The 23,327-nt window shown below is 46.3% G+C and overlaps 1 protein-coding gene across 1 annotated transcript in view; it reads left to right on the top strand.

The window, feature by feature from the left end:
* Positions 1-23,113, top strand: part of ATP6V0A4 (ATPase H+ transporting V0 subunit a4) — a 44,816-nt gene extending 21,703 nt beyond the window's left edge. Inside the window, exons 13-20 of the mRNA XM_052639257.1 lie at positions 2,167-2,260; positions 5,851-5,969; positions 8,187-8,403; positions 10,634-10,735; positions 17,053-17,163; positions 19,671-19,788; positions 21,594-21,765; positions 23,014-23,113. Coding sequence (XP_052495217.1) covers positions 2,167-2,260; positions 5,851-5,969; positions 8,187-8,403; positions 10,634-10,735; positions 17,053-17,163; positions 19,671-19,788; positions 21,594-21,765; positions 23,014-23,107 — 1,027 coding nt within the window. The 3' untranslated portion in view covers positions 23,108-23,113. The remainder of the gene's footprint in view (positions 1-2,166; positions 2,261-5,850; positions 5,970-8,186; positions 8,404-10,633; positions 10,736-17,052; positions 17,164-19,670; positions 19,789-21,593; positions 21,766-23,013) is intronic.
* The last annotated feature ends 214 nt before the right edge of the window (positions 23,114-23,327 follow it).

Below are 23,327 nucleotides of genomic sequence, written 5' to 3'. Positions count from 1 at the left end.
CTTCAGGTTTGCACTCATAAGCATAGTGATGGACTCGGAAATGTGTTAAATTGACAAAACTTTATCAAACCATGCACACAAATTTTCATTTGCCCTGGAATGTGCCTGGGAAAGGTCTGAGTCTGATGGTTGGCTGTCACTCTGCAAATGTGGGTCAGAATATTGTTCTTTTGTGTGCAGGCAAATGACCTCTGCCCTCAGTTCCAGGCTTTTGAGGCCATGCCCAGACTGAGGCCCCAGGCTGGGTCCCATGCCCACACATGGATGATGTGAAGCAGACTTGCTTTAGCAGGGAGGTGAAGGGAAGCCGGCAGAGGACACAGCGGAGGGTTTTGGTCACTGACTGCAAGCTAAGTCTTGGGCCTGTGTACCCTGACAGTGGGCTAGAGACGCTGTCACAACCTCCTTCACTGGGGACCGTGCACCACTCTCAGTAAGAGGCTATTAGAAGGGCTTCGAGGATTTGGCCTCAGGGAGGATAAGGGGAAGGATAGGTCATTTTTGTGGTTTGGACAGCGTCCTTATCTTGAAATGTACCTGTTTCGACATTAGATATGATTGTGAAATGGTCTTGTTTTTGTCTTGATCCACCACGGTCACCCTGTGGCCTTATCTGATGTTCCCTGAAATTGCTTATGTTCAACAGCAGATACTATGGCTTGGCTGTGGGCACCAGGCCAATTTCCTCTTTTTATTTTGTCACACAAACACATCTCTGATAGTGAAATCCAAGCATTTGTGCTGAGGTGTGCCTTTTGGACAGGGGTCTGGGTCTGAGATGGCCAGTCAGGCCCAGCTGCTTCCACTGGCACTGGGGGCCTGGTCGGCGTAATCAGGCTTCCTGAACTCCCTGCACTGGGCTACAAATACCACCACCGCCCTAGCTGCAGGAGGGAGGGAATGTACTTCTAGGCAGCCTAAGGTACCACCGTCCTGCTCTTCACCCTTTCAGCTACTCAGTCTTGGGCCCCTCCACAGACATGCGCTCTTAAAAAAAAAAAAAATTAAACCCTAATGTTCTTAGCCCCGTCAGGTTTGCACAGACAGTAAGAAGTTCCTGCTCATTGACATTTGTACTTCTGAGTGAGAAAGGGACACAGGTTTAAAGGCAGTCAGTTCAGTTCAGTTCATTTCAGTCGCTCAGTCGTGTCCGACTCTTTGCGACCCCATGAATCGCAGCACGCCAGGCCTCCCTGTCCATCACCAACTCCCGGAGTTCACTCAGACTCATGTCCATCGAGTCCGTGATGCCATCCAGCCATCCCATCCTCGGTTGTCCCCTTCTCCTCCCTAAAGGCAGTCAGTGGACCATAACTTTCAGGGGCTGAGGTTCCCAGAGGTCAGGGGCCACGTGTGGAAGCCAGTTCACTCCTCCGGGATCAGCTCTTGGGCCCCCAGAGGAGATTTCCCAGGCTGATCCCAAGGCTGGATTTTATTTCTTCTATGCTTCCCCGGTTGCTCAGCTGGAAGAACCTGCCTGCCAGTGCAGGAGACGCTGGAGACGTAGGTTCAATCCCTGTGTCAGGAAGATCCCCTGGAGAAGGAAATGGGAACCTGCTCTAGCGTTCTTGCCTGGGAAATCCCATGGACAGAGGAGCCTGGTAGGCTACACTCCATAGGGTCGCAAAGAGTCAGACACGACTGAGTGTGCACGCACGTGTGCTCCTGGCGCCCCTTCCCCCGCTTCTTTTTTGATGTAGGATAGTTTTTGCTTTACCTCATCAGGCTGAGAGCCCTTGGGAAACTCAGACTGTGACCTCCTTGGGAGCCAGAGGGTAATTTCTGTAGCTTAGCACATAGTGGTTATTCAGTGAGTAAATGTCACTCAGTCTCTCTGCGACCTCATGGATTGTAGCTGCCAGGCTTCTGTGTCCATGGGATTTTCCAGGCGAGAATACTGGAGCAGGTTGCCATTTCCTCCTTCAGGGAATCTTCCCAACCCAAGGATCGAACCCTGGTGTCCTAGCATTGCAGGCAGAGTCTTTACTCCCTGAGTCACCAGGGAAGCACGGTTATTTGTTAATCGAATGAGCCAGTTGGTGAGTCACACCAAGAGTTAGGCTTTGACTGGCTGCTTGCAAGTGGATGACTGATGTTCCTGTAGTATTTTTCCTGCCTCTGGCTGATCATTGGTTTTGTCTTTGTTTTTCCTTTCGCTCTCAATAGTATGCAGGTATTGAAAACGAATCCTCTGTTGCAGCTGGACCCAGCCGTTCCGGGAGTATACTCTGGAAATCCATACCCATTTGGAATTGATCCGGTAATAATGTCTTCTGAGGTTAAATATTTCATACGTAGAATGTCTTGCTGAGGAGATTTCTTCCCCTCCTCTGGGTGGAGGGGAAGAAAGCACTAGGACCTATGAAATCCACAAACATGTGTTGAGATAGAAGAGCAGGTCTTGGAGGTGTTTGTGACACACTGCCCCAGATTCGAGTACACATCCTACCTGTACCCTATATCCCCACTGGGTCATTTTCCCTGCAGTTTCCCAAACATCTGCCTCTTTCTTCTCAATCATACCTTGGTGGTTAACAATTGCTTCTTTAAAAGGCCCTTGTTTGCCTGGAAAATATGCTTATTAGATAAGCAATTTAGCATCCTAGCCAGGTTCCCAACTTTGACATTTTCTTCCAATGATTAGCATCTTAACTTTTTCCTAGAGAAGTATGGATTTGCTTTTATATTTGCTTTATTTTACTGCATAGAATTAAAGTTTTAAAAAATGTGTTAACTCTAATTGGTTTGTTATATCTACTTCAGTTGGATTTGAGCCAGACAAAGGTGTTCCTTTGCCCAAACTTCAGGTGCAAAGCGATTTCAAGAAGTCACGCGCACCTGTTAGAGCAAAGCCACTGGGACCATGGCCTTAGCACATATCACCAGCAGATGGCAGGCTTGTGCTCCAAATGAGCACGAGCATCTGGACCTGAACTTGGTAGATTCATAAACGTCTCCTCTATGCTCTTTTTGTTGGAAGAGAACCTGAGACCACAGTTTTACTTGCTGACAGTTGAGAGGAATAATGTTGCTGTTGTTCAGTCACTAACTCATGTCTGACTCTTTGCAACCCCATGCACTGCAGCAGGCCAGGCTTCCCTGTCCTTCACTGTCTCCTGGAGCTTGCTCAAACTCCTGTCCATTGAGTTGGTGATGCCATCCAACCATCTCATCCTCTGCCGCCCCCTTCTCCTTCTGCTCTCAATCTTTCCCAGCACCAGGGTTTTTCCAGTGAGTTGGCTCTTTGCATCAGGTGGCCAAAGGATTGGAGCTTCAGCTTTAGCATCAGTCCTTCCAATGAATATTCAGGGTTGATTTCCTTTAGGATTGACTGGTTTGATCTCCTTGAAGTCCGAGACTCGCAAGAGTCTTCTCCAACACCATAGTTCGAAAGCATCAATTCTTTGATGTTCATCCTTCTTTATGGTCCAATTTTCACATCCATACATGACTACTGGAAAAACCATAGCTTTGACTATACAGACTTTTGCCGGCAAAGTGATGTCTGCTTTTTAATATGCTAAGTTTGTCACAGCTTTCCTTCCAATAACAAGTGGCTTTTAATTGAGGGATAATACTGCAGTAAAATTGGTTCTCTGGTCTCTCCTCTCTTGGGGTTCACCGTCTCTTCAGTTTTGAGTCCTCCCACTTTCTGCCTGCCTCCCCTCTCTTATAAAAACAGCGAGCATCACCCAGGACTGGTTTTTACTTGGCACTTGCCTTTTAAGTTTTATCAAAATAGGTTAAATCCTTGAAGCCTGGTTGGTAAGCTGCAAGGTGCTAAAAATAAACACAAGTTGTTATTTTTGTAGACTGGAAGGCTTTATCTTTGGTCCTAGGAGTTTCACGAGTAGCAGGCAGGCAGAGGGGGAGTATAGATGGGTGTGATTTTTAAGGTCTGTTTGACTTTTCTTTCCTTTGAATATCATTGCTCCCACCGTCTTGTCTGTTCCCTTCACAGCCCCCATCTGATGCATCAGCAAATCCTATCTGTCTAGTTTTGCTCCTCACAGACAAACGGAGAATAGCGTACTTAGCCTTTCAAAACTGAGTAATCCAGTCTCTGCGTGCGTGCTCAGTCGTGTTCAGCTCCTTTGCGACTCTATGGCCTCCAGCCTGTCAGGCTCCTCTGTCCATGGGCTTTTCCAGGCAGGAATACTGGAGTGGGTTGCCATTTCTTCCTCCTGGGGATCTTTCCAAACCAGGGGTTGAACCTGCATCTCTTGTGTCTCCTGCATTGGCAGGAGATTCTTTACCACTTAGCTATCTGGGAAATGGTCTCTCGTCTGCATTCAATTTTGTCATCTGCCCACTAGTTAGAAAAATGTGAGGGTGAAAGGCAAGGTGGGATGCTGAAAATGATACATTTTTTCCTAGTAACATTTAGGTTTTTAAAATGTTTTAGTCTTTTTCTTGTAAAATAATTATACATCATCGACACAATGGACGTGAATTTGAGCAAACTCCGGGAGATAGTAAAGGACAGGGAAGCCTGGTGTGCTGCAGTCCATTGGATTGCAAAGAGTAGGATGTGACTTAGTGACTGAACAACAGCAACAATATATATGATTAAAACTCCTTATAATGCAAAAATTATTTTAAAGAATGAGTTGGCTTTCTTGCCTTTCCTGTTCCTACAATCTGATTCCCCAGAGATGATCTCTTTATTAGAACATTTCTATTAATAGCACTTATATATATTAATGAAGGGTTTGATTTTTACATAACGTAAATTTCTACAGCTGCATTTATTAACTGTGTTACACATCTATTTGTGAATCAAATCACAAAATATTTGAGTATCAGCTGAGGGGATTTTCTAAAAGTGTTGTAAATATTTTATAATAAATGAACATTACACAGTGGTTAAAAGCCGGCGATTTAGGATCAGACAGCCTGTGTTTAAATCTTGGCTTTTCTGTTTACTTGCTATGTGATTTTGAGCAAATTATTATGTCTGTGTCTCTGTTTCCTCGTCTGTAAAATGGGTGTAATAATAGTCCTCATAGAGTTGCTAAGAAGAGTAAATGGATTTTATAGGTAAAACACCCAGAAGAGTTTGGTGCATATGGAATAAATGCCCCATTTGCTGTTATATTATTTCTCCCTGAGTGTGTAAATAACAGTCTCCCTGAGATTTTGTAATTGTACTTATCTATAAAGTGAGAATACTTATAACTATCTCATAGGGTTTTTTATTAGAATTAAATGAGATAAATACACTTAAAGGGCTTAGTATATGCCTGGTACTTACCCATGAATGTTTTTAGCTTTTCCAGGCTGGGTCTAAAGTGTACAGGTAACCCTGCCCTCACCGTGTTGAGTGATCCTGTGGGTACTGGCCAACCAGGCAGGCAAAGCAGAGGGTGCAGGACAAGCCTGGTGCAGCTCTGATGCCAAAGTGGTTGATCAGGGTAGTGGAGGTGCTTTCCCGAGTGACTTTCTCAGAGCAAACATAGCTCTAGTACCTGACTCTGATAGAACTTCTAGACTCTGGTCTCATGTATTTCTTTCTTTAATTTGGGGGAAAATTACTTTACGATCTCGCGTTGGTTTCTGCCATACAACAGTGAAAATCAGCCATAATCATACATACACTGCCTCTCTCCCCTTCCCTATCCCGCCTCTCTAGGTCATCACACAGCGCCAGGCTGGGCTTCCTGTTACATAGCAGCTTCTCAGCAGCTATCTGTTTTGCACATGGTGGGGTGTGCATGTCAGTGCTGGGCTTCCTGGGTTACACAGCAGCTTCTCAGCAGCTATCATCTGTTTTGCACATGGTGGGGTGTGCATGTCAGTGCTGCTTTCTCCCTTTGGTCTCATGTGCTTCTTGTCTTTTTTCCCTTCCAGATTTGGAACTTGGCTTCAAACAAGCTAACGTTTTTGAACTCCTATAAGATGAAGATGTCAGTTATCCTGGGAATTGTCCAGATGGTTTTTGGTGTCCTTCTCAGCCTTTTCAATTACAGGTAGGTTCTGTGATGAACTTTCTGCCTGTTGGTCTGACCATGTCGGTGATGAGTGGTGACAGGGCCACCAGTTCGGTCCTGCATCCATCTGTAAGTTTCCTTCGTAAGGTGTGTGACAGTGTTAGTTGCTTAGTCGTCCAGCTCTTTGCGACCTTATGGCCTGTAGCCCACTAGGCTTCTCTGTCCATGGGATTTCCCAGACAAGATTACTGGAGTGGGGAAGCCATTTCCTCCTCCAGGGGATCTTCCTGACCTAGGGATCGAACCTGGGTCTCCTGCATTGCAGGCAGATTCTTTACCATCCTGGGTCTCTTGGCGTGAGCTTGGACAAGCTGATTTGCCAGAAATGATACCTCTGTTTCTCCTGAGCGAGTGCGCCTTTCACCTGAGAAATATTTGAGAGTTCAGGAAGAGACTGCAAGCCCACAGTGCTGTTGTTGTTGCGTAGCCTCATGGTTGTGTCTGACTCCTCATAACCCCATGGGCTGCAGCCACAGTGTTCTGTCTCCTCCCAACCCGCCAGGCCTCAGCTGCTGCTCTGTCTGGGTTCAGCCCCACTGCATTTGGGCCAGAGTGCCCTCAGATTCTGAATTCCACGTGGTATTCATTTCTTCATACTGGCAGTAGCCTGTCTTTTACTTCTTTGGTGGTTAATTTCTCCAGCTATCCTTTCTGTTATGCTCTATCTCTACCAAAGCTTGTCAAACTTGCATATTTGTGCTAAAGTTGTAAATGCTTGAAAACAGCCTATTTAGAGACCCTGTATGGACACGGCCGCTTGTAGGTATCACCAAAACCCACCTTCCAGGAGTGCAGTACCGTACTGCAGAAATGATGCAGGGTTTAGAATCAGATTTGACATGCTTGTCGCTGCATGATCACAGATGTGTTGCTGAATGTGTCTGTGATTGTTTTCTTCCACAGAGTGGGAATAGAGGAGTCAGAATGGGTCAGTTATTGTGTAGAAACAAGCAACTCTCAAATCTCAGTGTCTCAAGGCCATGATACATGTCATGATGGGCCACTGGGGGTGCTGCTCATCTTATCCTCACACTAGGACCAGGGCTGATGGGCGGCCGCCACCTAGAAGTTGCGAGTTGCTGTGGCAGGAGAGAGCGGTCCGTTACACACTGATTCTTAAGCTTCCACCCAGAGTGACACGTGCCACCTCTGTTCCCATTTCATTGGCCAGAACAGTCTTGTGGTGCCCCATGTCTATTGGAAAACCAATACACATATGATTCTACTTGAAAAATCAGAACGATTTGGTGAGTAAGTGAAGGACAACGCCTTGGTGCTATTGCCTGCCTGAAAGTGCTGTGAGAGTGACATGAGGTAAAACCAGGATAAAACCAGAAAGGACTTGCTGGGTGGACTGTGGTTAGCGTCGTGTGTCAGGCCAGCCTCCACAATCTCTCTCAAGCCTGCTTTATCACGGGATCTCCATTCTCCCTGCAATAGCTCTTGTCATTAACAGGCTCTTCTGACGTTTTACCTGGGGATCCCCCAGCTTAGTCTCGTGGGGCTCTCTCTGTGTCTTAGAGCAGGAATTGACAAACCTTCTGTGTGAAGGGCCAGGCAGTACCTATGCTAGGCTTTGCAGGGCAGGTGGTCTCTGTCACTGCTCCTCAATTCCAGTGCTGTAGCGTGAATGAACACTGCCACAGACAGTGCGTAAACAAATGAGTGTGATTGTGTTCCCGTCAAATTAAAACTGAAATTTGGATTTCCTATAATTTTCTTGGGTCATAAAATATTGTTTTTTGATTTTCCCCAAACCATTAAAAAATGTAAAAACCAGGCTGTGCAAAACTAGATAATGGGCTCAGTTTGGCTCATGGGCTGTTGTTGGCCAACACCTGTTTCAGAGCATCCTTTTGAGAATAGCTGTCAAGCCTTGCGTCTGTATCCTTATGCCCTTGACTGTGTAGGTATGAATTGGGTCTGCACAGGAAGCTGTGCCCGGGTCGCCAGCTGTCTGTGTGAGCCTGTCTTTTGCCTCATGACTTTACCTTTTAGACCGTGGCTCTCTCTGAACTGTTTGTGCAAAAGCACCTTTCTTTCTCATTTTTCCATCCATGCATGATTACTACTTACCTGGAGAGAGGATGCAGGATTCAAAAAACAAAAAAATGAACACTTGGGTCTTTAGAGAGAATGGTGAGTGATTGGCATTCCTTCAGTGTTCTCTCTTGTATGTGTGTTTTCCACCCCCAGGTTCTTCAGAAACACTTTGAACATCATTCTGCAGTTCATCCCTGAGATGATTTTTATCCTGAGTCTTTTTGGATACCTGGTCTTCATGATCATCTTCAAATGGTGCTCCTTCAGTGTCTCTGTGTCCCGGCGAGCCCCGAGCATCCTTATCCACTTCATCAACATGTTCCTATTTAACTACAAGGACTCTTCGAATGTACCTCTGTACCAATATCAGGTACTTCTGGGCTTTCTTTTTCTTTCATGCATTTTGATTATGGCAAATCTCTCCTGCTCTTGGGTTTTGCAGAGAGTAATTATCTGTAAGACTGAGCCATCTCAGCACCCAATGTGTTCGGTTCTTCAGATTTCAGAAGGCCCTGAATGAATAACTTCTCCACATTTTGAGGCAGCTCCAGTGGTTTCTGTTTGGGTAATGCACCTGATGGGTTATAGCCGTGGGGTTGAAAACTGGCTTGTACGTTGTCTGCGAAGAAAGAGAAAAATAATCCTTCAAATTGATTGGCTTGAAACTGTAAGTGCTCTAAATAGTATCTTAAAATGGAATAATCTTTTATTACAAAAGTAAACTCTAGTTGTTGTTTAGTTGCTAAGTCGTGTTCAATTCTTTGAGACCCCATGGACCATAGCACGCCATGCTCCTCTGTCCACGGGATTTCCCTGGTGGTCCAAAGGATGGGTCTTTGTACTCCTGGTGCAGGAGGGCCCAGGTTCTATCCTTGGTCAGGGAGCTGGATCCCATATGCCACAGTCAAATAAATAAATATTTGGTGGGCTTCTCAGGTAGTTCAGTGATACAAAATCCTCCTGCCAGTGCAGGAGACATGCGTTTGATCCCTGGGTTGGGAAGATCCCCTGGAGGAGGAAATGGCAACCCACTCTGGTATTCTTGCCTGGAGAATCCCATGGACAGAGGAGCCTGGCGGGCTACAGTCCATGGGGTTGCAAAGAGTTGGATATGACTGAGTGAGCACGCATGCTCCCAATACTGCCCTGGCTGCTTTGTGCTGTGTTTCAGTATCAAAGAGAAGAGCAACAGCTCAGGAGACACGTCTGGTTGCTTTAGACATTGTGAAGGGGAAAGCATGATATGAAATCAGGCAGAAGGCAATGAGGTAGCTTCGAGGGCAGGGGCCTGGGACTGGCGAGTGCCTTGCATGCGGTTCCCACCCCACCTCCCGTTCTCCTTGTAAGTAATTAAGGGTGGAGGAGGGTAGGAGATGGAGCAAGTAAGATGTTATCACTGTTAGTGGGGGTAAATCACTGTTATTGGGGTAAATCTTGCTACAGTTGGGATGATGATAAATCATCTCACTGGGAGCATGCCAGAGAGTTAGAGAAATGTGAGGGCTCAAGAAACATTTTCCCTTTTACTCTGAACACAGTGGCTCTGAAAAAGCCTCCCCCAGCATCCTGGTCCTTTAGACCACAGGAGCCATGGGTCACTCCTCAAACCTGGTGACTCAGGAGGGTAAGAAGAAGCGGTGGGGTCAAGGATGTGAAAGGAAATACCTAACAGGATGATAAACTGGGATGACTCCTGGGTTTCAACGAGGCACAAAGACCATGGATGTCTCATTCCAAAATGAAGTGAATTGTGGCACACACACACACACACACACACACACACACAGACAGTGAAAGAGTTCAGTCCAGATGTCCCTGACCCATTAGATAACTCACCCACAATGAGACTGTGCAAGTCAAGTGGCCGTCGTGAGTACTTTTTTTGGATGTGAGAGCAGCAGGGCTCAGTAATACTGGAAATATAAGATTACTGATGGAGGGACTTTGCTGGTGGTCTAGTGGCTAAGATGCCATGCTCCTAATGCAGGGGCGTAGGTTTGATCACTGGTGAGGGAACTAGATACCACATACCACAATTAAATAAAGTAATATTCAGTCAAGTAAATAAATACATATATTTTTTTTAAAAAGCAGGATTACGGATGGAGATAATGTCTGTGACTTAAAGTGATGCAAGGACTTTTGGTCACTCCAGAGTGACTGGTAGAGTGCCAGGACTGATCTTTTTCCAGGACCAGTGCTAACTGTCCGCACAGAACAGAGTCAGGGAGACATGAGACAAATAAAATGCCCTTATGATGTGGCTCGTGAACACTCCTGTCCAGTGACTGGCTCCCTACGGTGTGGGTGTACAATCAGGGGCTTCATGGAAAGTAAGGAATAAAGAGAGGAAGTTCCCTGTGCCTGCCATGAGTGGACACCCCACACCACCAGACTGACAGGTCTCTCTCTGCAGTGGGAATAGCCCACGATGGGAAGGCGAATGGGTTTACTGAAATGCTGGTGATCTCTCCAAATGAAGTATGGTTGATCATGTGTATTGATCATGTGTAGTTGATCCATAATAATCATTTGTATCATCTAAAGTATGCTGTGCCGTCACCTTGAAGCGCTAAGACCTTCCCATTTTGGTCTTACAGCAAGAAGTCCAGAGTTTCTTTGTTATCATGGCTTTGATCTCTGTGCCATGGATGCTTCTGATTAAGCCGTTTATCCTTAGAGCCAACCATCGGAAATCCCAGGTAAGCACCATCTCCTTCAGTTCCCTCACTGTGGTTAGGAGTGTGGGTTCCCTTGAAATATAAGTCAGGGATTTATAGAAAATGCTGGGTGTACCAGGGCCTGAAGAGCCTGCTGAGGTGAGGGTGGAGAGGTGAGGAACTGGCCCACCCCAGGTATGCTTCCTCTATAGAGCTCAGCTTTTCTTTGGGGTCATCTCGTTTCCAGCATAATTGTTCAGTCACTAAGTACTGTCTGACTTTGTGATCCCGTGGACTGCAGCTTGCCAGGCCTCTCTGTCTCTCAGCATCTCCCGGAGTTTGCTCACACTCACGTCCATTGAGTTGGTGATGCCATCCACCATCTCATCCTCTGCCAGCCTCTTCTCTTTCTGCCTTCAGTCTTTTCCAGCATCAGGGTCTTTTCCAATGAGTCGGCTCTCTGCATCACATGGTCAAAGTATTGAAAGTTTCAGCATCAGTCCTTCTAATGAATATGCAGGGTTGATTTCCCTTAGGATTGTCTGGTTTGATCCCCTTACTGTCCCTGAACTCTCAAGAGTCTTCTCCAGCACCATAGTTCAAAAGCATCAATTCTTAGGCGCTCTGCCTTCCTTATGGTCCAGCCTAGTGGTCACATTTAAAGATTATGTGTTGCGAACTGTGCTTGGGGTGTGTGTACTGAGTCTAGGGTTGGTTAATGGTCTGAACGTGGTTTTCTTTTTAGTTAAAAATAAGTCTTATACTACAGGTTTAGTGTGTACTGAACACTGTTTTTCATAAAGCTGTGGGCTTTTACTATGTTATGTTGGGCTTCCCAGGTGGTGCTAGTGGTAAAGAATCCACCTGTCAATGCAGGAAATGTAATGTGACAGGGCTTCGATCTCTGGGTTGGGAAGATCCCATGGAGGAGGGCGTGGCAACCTCCTCCAGTATTTTTGCCTGGAGAATGCCACAGACAGAGGAGCCTAGTGGGCTGCAGTTGATAGTCGCCAAAGTCGGACACAACTGAATCGACTTGGTATGCACACGCTTTATCGTGTTACAGATCGTGTGAGGAAGCTAGAGGAGTAAACAAATTCAAATAAGTCCATTCTTGTTTATTTGTGATTTTTCACTCTATTTGCAAACACCAGTTTAAGCCCACTTCCTCCTTTTGTCTAAATTTCTCCGGAGCCTCAGGTTTACTCAGGGGTTGATAAAGAATTTACTGTCTGCCTAAATCAAGTAGGAATAAGGAAGATCAACTGTCCAGGGAGCTTTCGAGTCTAGAAATGACACACAGGTGCTGTTTGAAATGATCAGTCTCTGCTTCCCTCTGTTCGTGCAAAAGATTAAATGGGCTATTCTGAGATCAAGTGTATTTTAAGTGGTTGTGAATATATTTGGATAAACCTTTTTTTCCTAAACTGTGACCTGGCTGACATTTGAGTCAGGGATCTAGATCAGATGAGGCTGAAGTTCAGGAGGTTCGTCCCTCGGTGGCGCCGTCTTTCTAAATCACCTGCCCCTCCCACTCTTTCCTGCCAGGCTTGACTAGATCTAAAGCCTGCCTGAAATATAATTTATGTGGGATATACACACATAGGAAGGCAAAGCAAAGAATACTTGTTTATTGTTTGGTTAACTGGTGAGAGACCAAGATGGTGAAGGACAGCTGAGGTGGACCATTGTCCAAATAGGTGATGGGTGTTTGAAAGGAAGGTGGCAAATATCTTTTCTGCAGACATAGATGCAGCTGTTTTTCCTAGAAGCTCCACCTGCTCGTAATCTGAGGGCTGGGTTCCTGCTGGCTGTCCAGAGTCCCGGGACTCTCAAAGCATAGCTTGTCTTATTCTTTGCTCAGCAAAACTATTTAAATAGTGGTGGAACTCAAAGTGATGGATTTCTCCCTTCTCCCATGGATGATGTGTACAATGCGGAAGAAAGTAGAGGTATTTCTGTGGTCTGCCATCTTGGATGGTACCTCCTAGACTGGCTCAGGGGAACAGGAGCTCCCAAAGACTGATTGGAGGTTTGTCTCCTTGGCCCTTGGAGTGTAGGGCTGTTGGTTGATTCCTTAGGCTGATTAGATGGTCCTTTCTCATGTTCGAAACATTTCCTCCCATCTCCATTCACGAGATGATTCCATAATGGAATTATTTGGTCTCTTTCCAGTTCTCTCTATGAAACCTTAAGGAGGCCCAATACATAGAGATGGTAAACAGATTTGTTCTGATGGGCCTCAGGGGATGTGAGCAGAGGTCCTATTTCCTCAGGCTCCTCTGTAATACTATAATGTTGGGTCCCTGCAGAAAGCGAAGAAGAAAATATGGCAGAAAGCGAAGAACTAAAGAGCCTCTTGAAAGTGAAAGAGGAGAGTGAAAAAGTTGGCCTAAAACTCAACATTCAGAAAACTGAGATCATGGCATCTGGTCCCATTACTTCATGACAAATAGATGGGGAAACAGTGGAAACAGTGACAGACTTTATATTTTTGGGCTCCAAAATCTCTGCAGATGGTGACTGCAGCTATGAAATTAAAAACGTTTGTTCCTTGGAAGAAAAGTTATGACCAACCTAGACAGCATATTAAAAAGCAGAGACATTACTTTGCCAACAAATGTCCATCTAGTCAAAGCTATGGTTTTTCCAATAGTCATGTTTGGATATGAGAGTTGGGCTATAAAGAAAGTTGAGTGCCGAAGAATTGATGCTTTTGAACTGTGGTGTTGGAGAAGACTCTGGAGAGTCCCTTGGACTACAAGCAGATCCAACCAGTCCATCCTAAGGGAAATCAGTCCTGAATATTCATTGGGAGGACTGATGCTGAAGCTGAAACTCCAATACTTTGGCCACCTGATGTGAAGAACTGACTCACTGGAAAAGACCCTGATGCTGGGAGAGATTGAAGGTGGGAGCAGAAGAGGGTGACAGAGGATGAGATGGCTGGATGGCATCACCGACTCAATGGACATGAGTTTGGATAAACTCTGGGAGTTGGTGATAGACAGGGAGGCGTGATGTGCTGCAGTCCATGGGGTTGCAAAGAGTCGGACACGACTGAATGACCGAACTGACTGACTACACACATACAAGTACACAACTGATAAGGGTGCATATTAGTGACGTATCACATGAACACACTTGTGTGACCAGCACTCAGGTGGAGACTCAGAACATCATCAGGCCCCGAAGTCCCTTTGTGCCTGCTTCCTGTCCCTCTTGGCCCACGGTTGACCATTATCCTGATTTCTAACACTGTAGGTTAGTTTTCCCTGTTCTTGAACTTTATGTAAATGGAATCATGCACTGTGCCTTCTTTTGGATCTGGCTTCCTTCCTTGGATATTATATTTGAGAGATTGTATGTATATGATTGGCATATATTGTTCCCTTGCATGGATGTACCAAAATTTAGTTATCTATTCATGTATTGATAGTCGTTTTTCAGTTGCTCAGTCATGTCCGACTCTGCCACCCCATGGGCTGAAGCCTGCTAGGCTTCCCTGTCCACTGTCTCCCAGAGCTTGCTCAAACTCATATCCATTGAGTTGGTGATACTATCCAGCCATCTCATCCTCTGTCACCCTCTTCTCCCATCTTCAATCTTTCCCAGCATCAGGGTCTTTTCCAATGAGTCAGCTCACATCAGGTGGCTAAAGTATTGGAGCTTCTGCTTCAACATCAGTCTTTCCAATGAATATTCAGGGTTGATTTCCTTTAGGATTGACTGGTTTGATCTCCTTGCTGTTCAAGGGACTCTCAAGAGTCTTCTCCAGCACCACAATTTGAAAGCCTTGAAGTATTGATAGTTATTCGGCTTTTTTCCAGTGTTAGTAAGTATAGATAGTGCTGCTGTGTACAACCTGTGTCTGTCTTTTTGCATGTGTTTTATATGTTTTTAGAAAGTTGCAAGTAGCTAATTTCAAGTTGATTACCATTTTATTTCAGCATCCAGCTCAGACATTGTGAGATGTTTATTAGAGGGGTAGAAAAGTATATTTTGAATAGGAAAAAGAGTCAGTGAGATTTTCCAAGTCCTCCGGATCACACTTCTACACAATTGTTTATGCTTACTTGAACCATTTTCAGGATATGTCCAGAGAAGCCTAGCATTTAGGAGATGGAAATGGAAAAACTGTCTTCCACTTCTTCTTTGATATTTTCTTCTTTAAGTTGACAGGGAGAGAAAATAGGATTTCAAGAAGACAAAGTAATGTTAACTTGAGACCCTTTCCTCACCATGGGGCAAGGAACCATAGGCCAAGGGAAAAGGCTGACCCAGAGGCCCCTTTTGATACCGGGCACGCTGGAATTCCTGTCCAGAGGGACTCAAGCCCACTTCTGGGTCATACAAAGGGCCAACCCGCCCCTGGGCACTGCTGACCCTGGTGTAGTCAAGGGGCAGCAGTGTGTGGGGGAGTGTGGGTGGGACGTAGACATCTTGGGTGGGAGTGCCCACACATGTGCCCACAAGGCCACGGTCCCTGTGCTGTGAGGTGAAATCAGAGGTGAGGAGGGAAGGGTGACATGCCAGGTGTGGGGCCAACTCTCCTGTGTGCCCCTGTCCTGGTGTGGGGTGTTGAATTTGCACCTGGCTTTCCAAGCTCTTGTGAGAATTTATTTGCCAAGACAGAGGCCAGAATATACTTTGTTTGGGACTTTGTTGGCTTGATTTATACCTTTAAAATATTTAAACATGTGGCACGTGGACTTTCATTTGTACCTTTGTCCAAAGGTCTGCAAATATTAGGAGCAGATGTGCTGAAGAAAGAACGCTAAAGACACTTTCTTGCCTAATTTGCAATACCCTACCTGTGAAATCATTCTAGGAACAACTTTAGCCTTGGGACATCAAGTTTCAGGGTGACTTGAGTTAACTATTCTTTTCTGACTCAAGGATAAAAATCAGGCCAAATTGAATGGCAACTAGATTTTTTTCCCTCTTGAATTCTTTTCTTAGCTATTAAAAAAAAATTATTAAAAGTTTTTATTTTTATTTATTTTGGGCTGTACTGGGTGCTCATTGCTGCGTGGGCTTTACTCTAGTTGAAAGCGGGGGCTACTCAGTGCTTGGGCTTCTCATTGTGGGGGCTTCTCTTGTGGAGGCCGGGCTCCAGGCACGCGGGCTTCAGTGGTTGCAGCTCACGGTCTCAGGCGTAGCTCCTGGGCTCTAGAGCACAGGCTCAGTAGCTGCAGCACATGCGCTTAGTTGCTCCCCGGCAGGATCTCCCCAAATCAGGGCTCGAACCCATATTTCCTGCATTGGCAGATGGATTCTTTACCACTGAGTTGCCAGGGAAGCCTCTTAGCTATTTTTATAAAGTAATGCTTTTATTTTAAAAAGTGTTATGTAAGAAACGAATCGCCAGTCTATGTTCGATACAGGATACAGGATGCTTGGGGCTGGTGCACGGGGATGATCCAGAGAGATAATATGGGGTGGGAGGGGGGTTCAGGATGGGGAACTCATGTACATCCGTGGCTGATTCATGTCAGTGTATGGCAAAACCAATATAGTATTGTAAAGCAAAATAAAGTAAAAATAAAAAAAAATAAAAAGTGTGTTTGTGCTGGAAAAGTCTTTGTCTAGTCCACTTGGGCTGTGTAAAAAGGTACCACATCCTGGGTGGCTAAAACAATAGATATCTATTGCTCACAGTTCTGAAGGCTGTATGTCCACGACCAGGGTGTCAGTATCATCACCTTCATGTGAGACCACTTTCCTGGTTCACTGCTGGCATCGTCTCTGTGTGTCCTTACCAGATGGAGCTAGGGGGCTCTCTGAAGCCTCCTTTATAACCGGCACTAATTCCATTCACAGGGGTTCCACCCTCATGACCTAAGTGCCTTCCAAATGTTCCACTTTCTAATACTTTCATCTTTGGGGGTTAGGATTTTAACATGAACTTTGTGTGGGTCACAAGCATTCAGACAGTAGCACTCATTAATCCCTCCTCGTTAGATTTACTTGTAGAAATCTGGCTGTTTGGGTCACAAGACTGTTGGTTTATTGTAAAGAGCATGATTAATCTGGCACCTTCTTGAACACCATGGAGAAAAGTACATGCCCAGGATCAGACTGCCTACTGATGCTACTCTGTCACTAACTAGCCTTAAATAGCTGTGCAATCCTGTGGGTTCATTTCTTAACCTTTCTGTACCTTAGTTTACTTTTCTGTACAATGGGGGATAATTGTGTTTACGTAAAAAACATTGTTACAAAAGGTAAATGAGATAATCGAGAATTTAGAACAGTATCTGGAACATAGCTAATAGTTAATGAGAGCCTTAATTTTATAGAGGGTTTTTGTAATCCTAAAAGTGAACCTGCCATTACATGTTCTTGTTTGCTGACAGCTGCAGGCCTCCGGAATCCCAGAAGACCCCACCGAGAACACTGAGGGCGACAGCTCTGGCCGCAGCGCTTCTGCAGGTGCCCATGGGGCTCAGGATGACCACGATCAAGAGGTAGTTAAGGGAGCTCCCTGGTGGCCTAGTGGTTAAGGTTTGGCGCCATCTCTTCCGTGACCTGGGTTCGATCCCTTGTTGGGGAACTGAGAGCCCACAAGCTGCACAGTCAAAATGTTAGGGGGAAAATGGCTTATTTAAAGAAGAGGTATTTGGGACTTGACACTCTATGAAGGCTTGCAGTTTGTACAGGTTCTAGAGGTCAGTTCTAGCCAGGGAGGATGCTCATGTATTTAACAGCCAGTAGTGTGTGGGCACGGAGAAGGCAATGGCATCCCACTTCAGTACTCTTGCCTGGAGAATCCCAGGGACGGGGGAGCCTGGTGGGCTGCTGTCTCTGGGGTCTCACAGAGTTGGACATGACTGAAGCGACTTAGCAGCAGCCGCAGCAGCAGCAGCAGTGTGTGGGCATGACTGAAGTGACTTAGCAGTGTGTGGGCACCAGCCCATCAGGTTGGACTTAAGCAGGAGAGCTGGGAGGGCTGGGAGGACCCTGCTGGGGGTGGCCTTGTCATCCCTAAGTCATGGGAAGTTGGGGAGATCCCAGGGAAGGGGGAGCACTTGAGTTTACAGCTACTTACCAACCAATCAGGGGGCATTTTAAAATTTTGCCCAGGTACTGCTCTGAGTATGAGATGCATATCAGCTTCAAGTTTAGTAACACAGAAGCTCATAAATGTTACCAAGGACCCCTTGGCTCAGAACCATGCCTCTGGGAATCTGCTGGTTTATTTTCCCCATCAGTGCCCTCATTTACAATCACAGAGCCCAAATCTGGTCCCTTATCTGGAAGCAAGACGTGGGTTATTGCCAGTCCTCCGCCCCAATGGAAACATGAGCGGCTGCCATTGCCTGCTCCTGCCTCAACCCTGGCTCTTTCTCGGCTTTGTTCACTTATCTTTGTGACATTGCCTCACACATGAATGCCCAAATCGTGTTCTTCTCTCCTCCTTCCCTGTCCCTTTCTGTCCAAGGGCAGCCACTCCCCTCTTTGGGAATGTGCCATGTTTCCCCAGACAAGGCAGCTGACTTTTTATCCCATGACTGAAGTCACCCAGAGTCCTGAACCCCGGGCTGGGGGTTTTGACTGGAGCGTCTTCTAATTCTGGAGTGGAAAGAGGGTTCCTGTGAGGCCTCAGAGATGCTATAAGTAGCTCCATTTGTGGTATTAATTACTTTTTAAAGAAGTATTCATTTGTACCAGTGGATAGTCAGAATTACTGAAAAATTGGATCATGGAAAGTTTTCCCAACAAGATTCCAGATATAGAGAATAACCCTTGTTAGTGGTGATTGGTATTAGCAGGTCCTTCAGACCTGCTGGAATGTTTTAGACTGCAACCCACACATCTTCTGACTCATCAAGCCCCAGCCTGTCTTGTACAACCTCCCTCATCCATCTTCCTCATTCACCTCAGGATATATCCAGTCAGTGTGCCCCTGCCAGCTCCTCCACCAACCCGCTGCCCTTGTGGGGCAACTCCAGGCTCTGCTGGACGGCTCTTTCCCCCAGTACAGTCATACCTGGGTCTCCCAGGACCAAGCACATACAGGCTCAGCTCGACTCAGCCAGACCTCTCTGTGACTGAGGCTCATTCCTCACCAGACGTTCCTATCACTGTGACCCCTCCCCAGGTCTCCTCCCACTTTAGTCCTCACCCACGTTTAGCCCAGCTCCAGGTCAACAGCACACATCTCCAGACTTCCAAGTCTGCCCAACACTTCTGACATCAGTCACAAGTCGGGGGTGGGGAGCCCTCAGATTCCCTCGGGTTGAGTCGTTTGTAGACAGGAGAATGCCGTACTTTCAACTGCAGTATTATTTACAGCCAAAGTCTGCACATTAGTAATCCTCCTAAGGGGCGCATCAGCAGAATCTGACACTGGGAGGTTCTGAATGCAGAGCTCCTGTGTCCTTAGAGATGCACAGCTCTCCTGGCATTGACACTGACATGCGGCTGTGTTATTGTGTTGCTTACTCAGGAAGCTCATGCAGCTTCTGTGTTTCATGTTTTATTGGGGTGTCATTATGTGACTGACCCAAGTGCAGTCCAGGTGGTTGCACTCAGTCTCCAACTCCCTCCCTGGAGTTGGGTTTAGGTTGATAACATGTGACTCAAAGTCTCAAGTTTCTAACCACATGGTAGGTCTTTCAGGCGAGGCCAGCGCCCACTTAAACTACCAAGTGCCTCTGTATAGATTAGCAAAGATGATGAGGTGTGGTCCCAGGGACCAGTGGAGCTTGAATATAGACTTGTCTTTCCCTTGGGTAATCTCAAGGGTTTCAAGACTGCTTCCCAGCAGCCAGGACTAAGCCAGACCTCTCTTTGGCTAAGGTTCATTCTTCACCAGACATTCCTGTGCTACTGTGACTCTCTCCACCTATTTCCCCCTCATTCAACTAGAAATGTCTTCACAGCAGAGCCCAGGCCTTCTCCATATATCATTTGTAACATGTTCGCATAGAAAGTACTTGATGGAGTAACATCAGAAATTTCTCTCTTTCAGTTCAATTTTGGAGACATCTTTGTGCATCAGGCCATCCACACGATCGAGTATTGTTTGGGCTGCATTTCCAACACAGCCTCCTACCTCCGGCTTTGGGCCCTCAGTCTGGCACACGCACGTGAGTGAGTGGGCCACCTGGCAGGGTGACCATCACACGTCCCTTCGGAAGCAGATGCAGTGTACTTGGAGGGGAAAGTGCCTTCTGGGTTGTTTCTGGTGTGCTTGCCAGAATCTTTCAAAGTGTTAATAGAAGTGACTTTTTTTCAGTAGGTCTGGCTTTGTATTGCTGAAATGGTTACCCTCTGTATCAGCTTCCAGTTGCTGCTGTAGCAAATTATCGCAAATGATAGCCGACGTGACAGCGCAGCACACAGCAGCTTAGAACACTGTGAAATTGTCTCTCTTACAGTTCTGGAGGGCAGAAGGCTTAAAAACAAGGTGCTGGCAGCTCTGATTTTTCTGGAAGCTCTTGGGGAGAATCTATTTCCTTGCCTTTCCTAGTTTCTACAGGCTGCTTGTATTTATTGGTAAAGATTCAAGCCCCAAGAATGACTTAAGTCTGGAATCTTGACTCATGGAGTTAACTTGAAATTGCTCTGGATTTCTGCCTGCTTCTCCAGTCTTGACTCTTGGTGTTTCTCTCCATGCCCCCACTGGCTCTCTGTTACCCTCACCCCCCTCCCCATTTCCTGTGTAGTGGCCACGAGGAACTGCCCTGTGGCTCCTGAAGATGCCACGCCACCTCGGCCCTCTGTGTGTTTGCCCTGCGGCTCCCTCACCTGTAATATTCTTCCCTTCTTTAACCCTCTCCCCAGCCTGATGTCTCATTCCTCCTTCAGAACTCAACATGGTTGGCACCTTTCCTGGTGGTCTTCCTCTCTGGTTCCCAGTCTGGAAGGTGCCCTTCCCTAGGTTCTCGAGGTGCTCTGACCTAGTACAGATTGTAACCCTGTCTTGTTAGCCTGTCTCCCTACTAGATTGTGAGCTCCTGAGAGGTAAGGACCCTGGCTTTTAACTCTGCATTCCCAGCCCTGGGCATCATGCCAAGAACAGAGAAGCCAGGCCAAAGTGTGTGCTAAATAAATAGAAACCAAAGCAGTGAAAATGAGCCTGGTTGGTGATTTACAGCAGAAAAGCAGGTGCTCAGAGTTAGTGTGGTCTTGACTGCTTTGGCTGCTTGTTTTCTTGTACAAACTCCTGTAATTATAGTATGTCCCTGGAAGGGGGAGTGAGAGGACTCTGGTGTCCCTTCTTATAAGGGGCACTAATACTATCATGAGGACCCTACCTGTGTGACCCCATCTAACCCTAATCAATTCTTTTTTTTTTTAAAGGTTTTTTTTTTATGTTGACCATTTTTTAAGTCTTTATTGAACTTGTTACAATATTGCTTGTTTTATGTTTTGGTATTTTGGCCGCAAGGCATGTGGGATCTTAGTTCCTCAACCAGGGATCGAACCTTTGGCCCCGGTTTTGGGAGGCAAAGTCTTAACCACTGGACAGCCAGAGAAGTCCCCCTATTCACTTCTTAAAGGCCCCAGCTCCCAAGTACCATCCCTTAGGGGTTAGGGCTTTCATATTTGAATTTCAATTCAGTATGTATTAAATCGTATTACATGTATTCTTTTGTGTTTCGCTTCTTTGGCGTAAGATGTTCCTTCATGTTGCTGCCAGTAGCTACGGTTTGCTCACCTTCACTGGTGAATAATGTGCCATCATACACTTGTCCTCTTGATGGAAACTCCTCCAAAACTGCTGTAGATAACCATAGTCAGGTACCCTAGGGCACAGATGCCCACGTCCTCCACCTGGGAGCAGAGTTGCTGAATTGTAGGGTGTACAGATCCAGGATTACTGTATGGGTGTAATCTGCATTTGCCCTTTAAACCACGTGGCTGAGCGTGTTTCTCTTGTGTCTGGCAGAGCTGTCTGAAGTGCTCTGGACGATGGTGATGCACATCGGCCTTCGCGTGCGCGGCTGGGGAGGACTCATTGGGGTCTTCATCATTTTTGCCGTGTTCGCTGTTCTGACGGTAGCCATCCTTCTGATCATGGAGGGCCTCTCCGCTTTCCTGCATGCCCTGCGGCTGCACTGGTATGAACTGCTTGTAGTGTAGACACTCTCTTGGGAAAGAGGGTGGATGGGAGGGAGGGCTAGCTGACTGGGTTCAAATCCTGACCTGTTGTGTGACATTAGCAACTCCTGTGCCTTTTTGGATCCTTAATTTCGTCCCTTCTTGGTGTAATATTAAATGATGTCTTACACACACACACACACACACACACACACACACAGTGACTGCTCTAGAAGATTTATTAGTTCCCATTCATTCCTTTTAAATGTTCATTTGTTATTATAATTGGCTTCATAAGGGACACCCCAACTGTTGGTAAGATGATGGATTGGAAAGGCTCACAGAGGGAGATGCTGAGTGAATCTGGGCTCTCTGGCCCTTGTTGCTGAGTGTGGGAATTACACCGACAGAACAGGCAAATAGTTCTCGGAAAAGGGAAACTCAAGGAGGGTACCCCCCAGGAAGAAGGCTCTTCCTGGAGGCCCTTGACATTCATAGATGTGTCCAGAGACGATTGGCCATCACTGGACTGATGAATATGCGGACGTTTGCTTAGGCTTCTGTTTCTCTCCTGGGTCAATTTTCAGCCAAGAATTTTGGGTGTATCTTCTCTACTGAAGCATCAGGTTTCCCATACGTCCTGACCAGACTCTCCTTAGCTTCAATGATGCTTCCTCCCTCCGTCTGTGGCCACTGTTCATAAAGAAAAGGTTTTCCATCTCACCTGTTGATTTGAGAGAGTCATAGCCTTCCCTGCCCGAGGCTATATCTACCCATGTCATTAAAGAAATGAACTCTGCAGCATAATAACACAGAAATGACCATTTGTGGTATCTGTTATGTAAGTTATAAAAGTATAAGTCAAGGCTCTGGTGGTTCTGCAGTTATGTAAGCCCCACAGTTGAAGATCAGGATGGAAGTGAACCACCTTGTAACACGTGGTGATACGTTGTCCCATGACCATCTCTTCAGACAGTGCTGCCCAGAAAGGACTTCCCTGGTGGTTGGGGGTCTAGGGGAGGTTATGCTGTGGTCCCTGAGGTCACTAGTGAAGGCCTGGAGAAAATGGAGGGTGGAGAAGAAGGTGTCAGGGGGAGGCAAGAGAAGGGTTTGAAAATAAAGCCTCGAAACTCCAGGATTCCTGTGGTGGCTGCCAGGGGTGCCTTCCTCACCTGGGGCTTGATTTTACACTCTCTCCACTTCTCCCTTCCGGCTGCCAGCCTTTCATTTCTGTGTTCAATTCCCCTTCTCCTTGTCCCCAACAACAGGGTGGAGTTCCAAAACAAGTTCTACACCGGGGCTGGTTACAAGTTCTCTCCATTCTCCTTCAAACAAATCCTGGATGGGACAGCTGAGGAGTAGCTGCACGTCTGGAGGCTGTGGCTGCCTTCTCCGCTGGCCACCTCCTGTTCCAGTCTCTGTGCCAATGAAAGAAGTTTCGTCTTGTCTTTAAAGTCAGCCTGTGCAAGGCCATCAATGGAATGATTGTTCTCACTAACTGGAGACAGAAAGCCCTGTATTATTTATCTGTAAGCCCTGGGATTTGATATGACTTCACCATGTCATAGAGAAACTACATGGG

Source organism: Budorcas taxicolor, chromosome 4 (assembly GCF_023091745.1).
Source record: "Budorcas taxicolor isolate Tak-1 chromosome 4, Takin1.1, whole genome shotgun sequence".
Taxonomy (NCBI): Eukaryota; Metazoa; Chordata; class Mammalia; order Artiodactyla; family Bovidae; genus Budorcas; species Budorcas taxicolor.
Note: the sequence above shows the minus strand (reverse complement) of the source record. Positions and strands in the feature narration are given on the sequence as shown.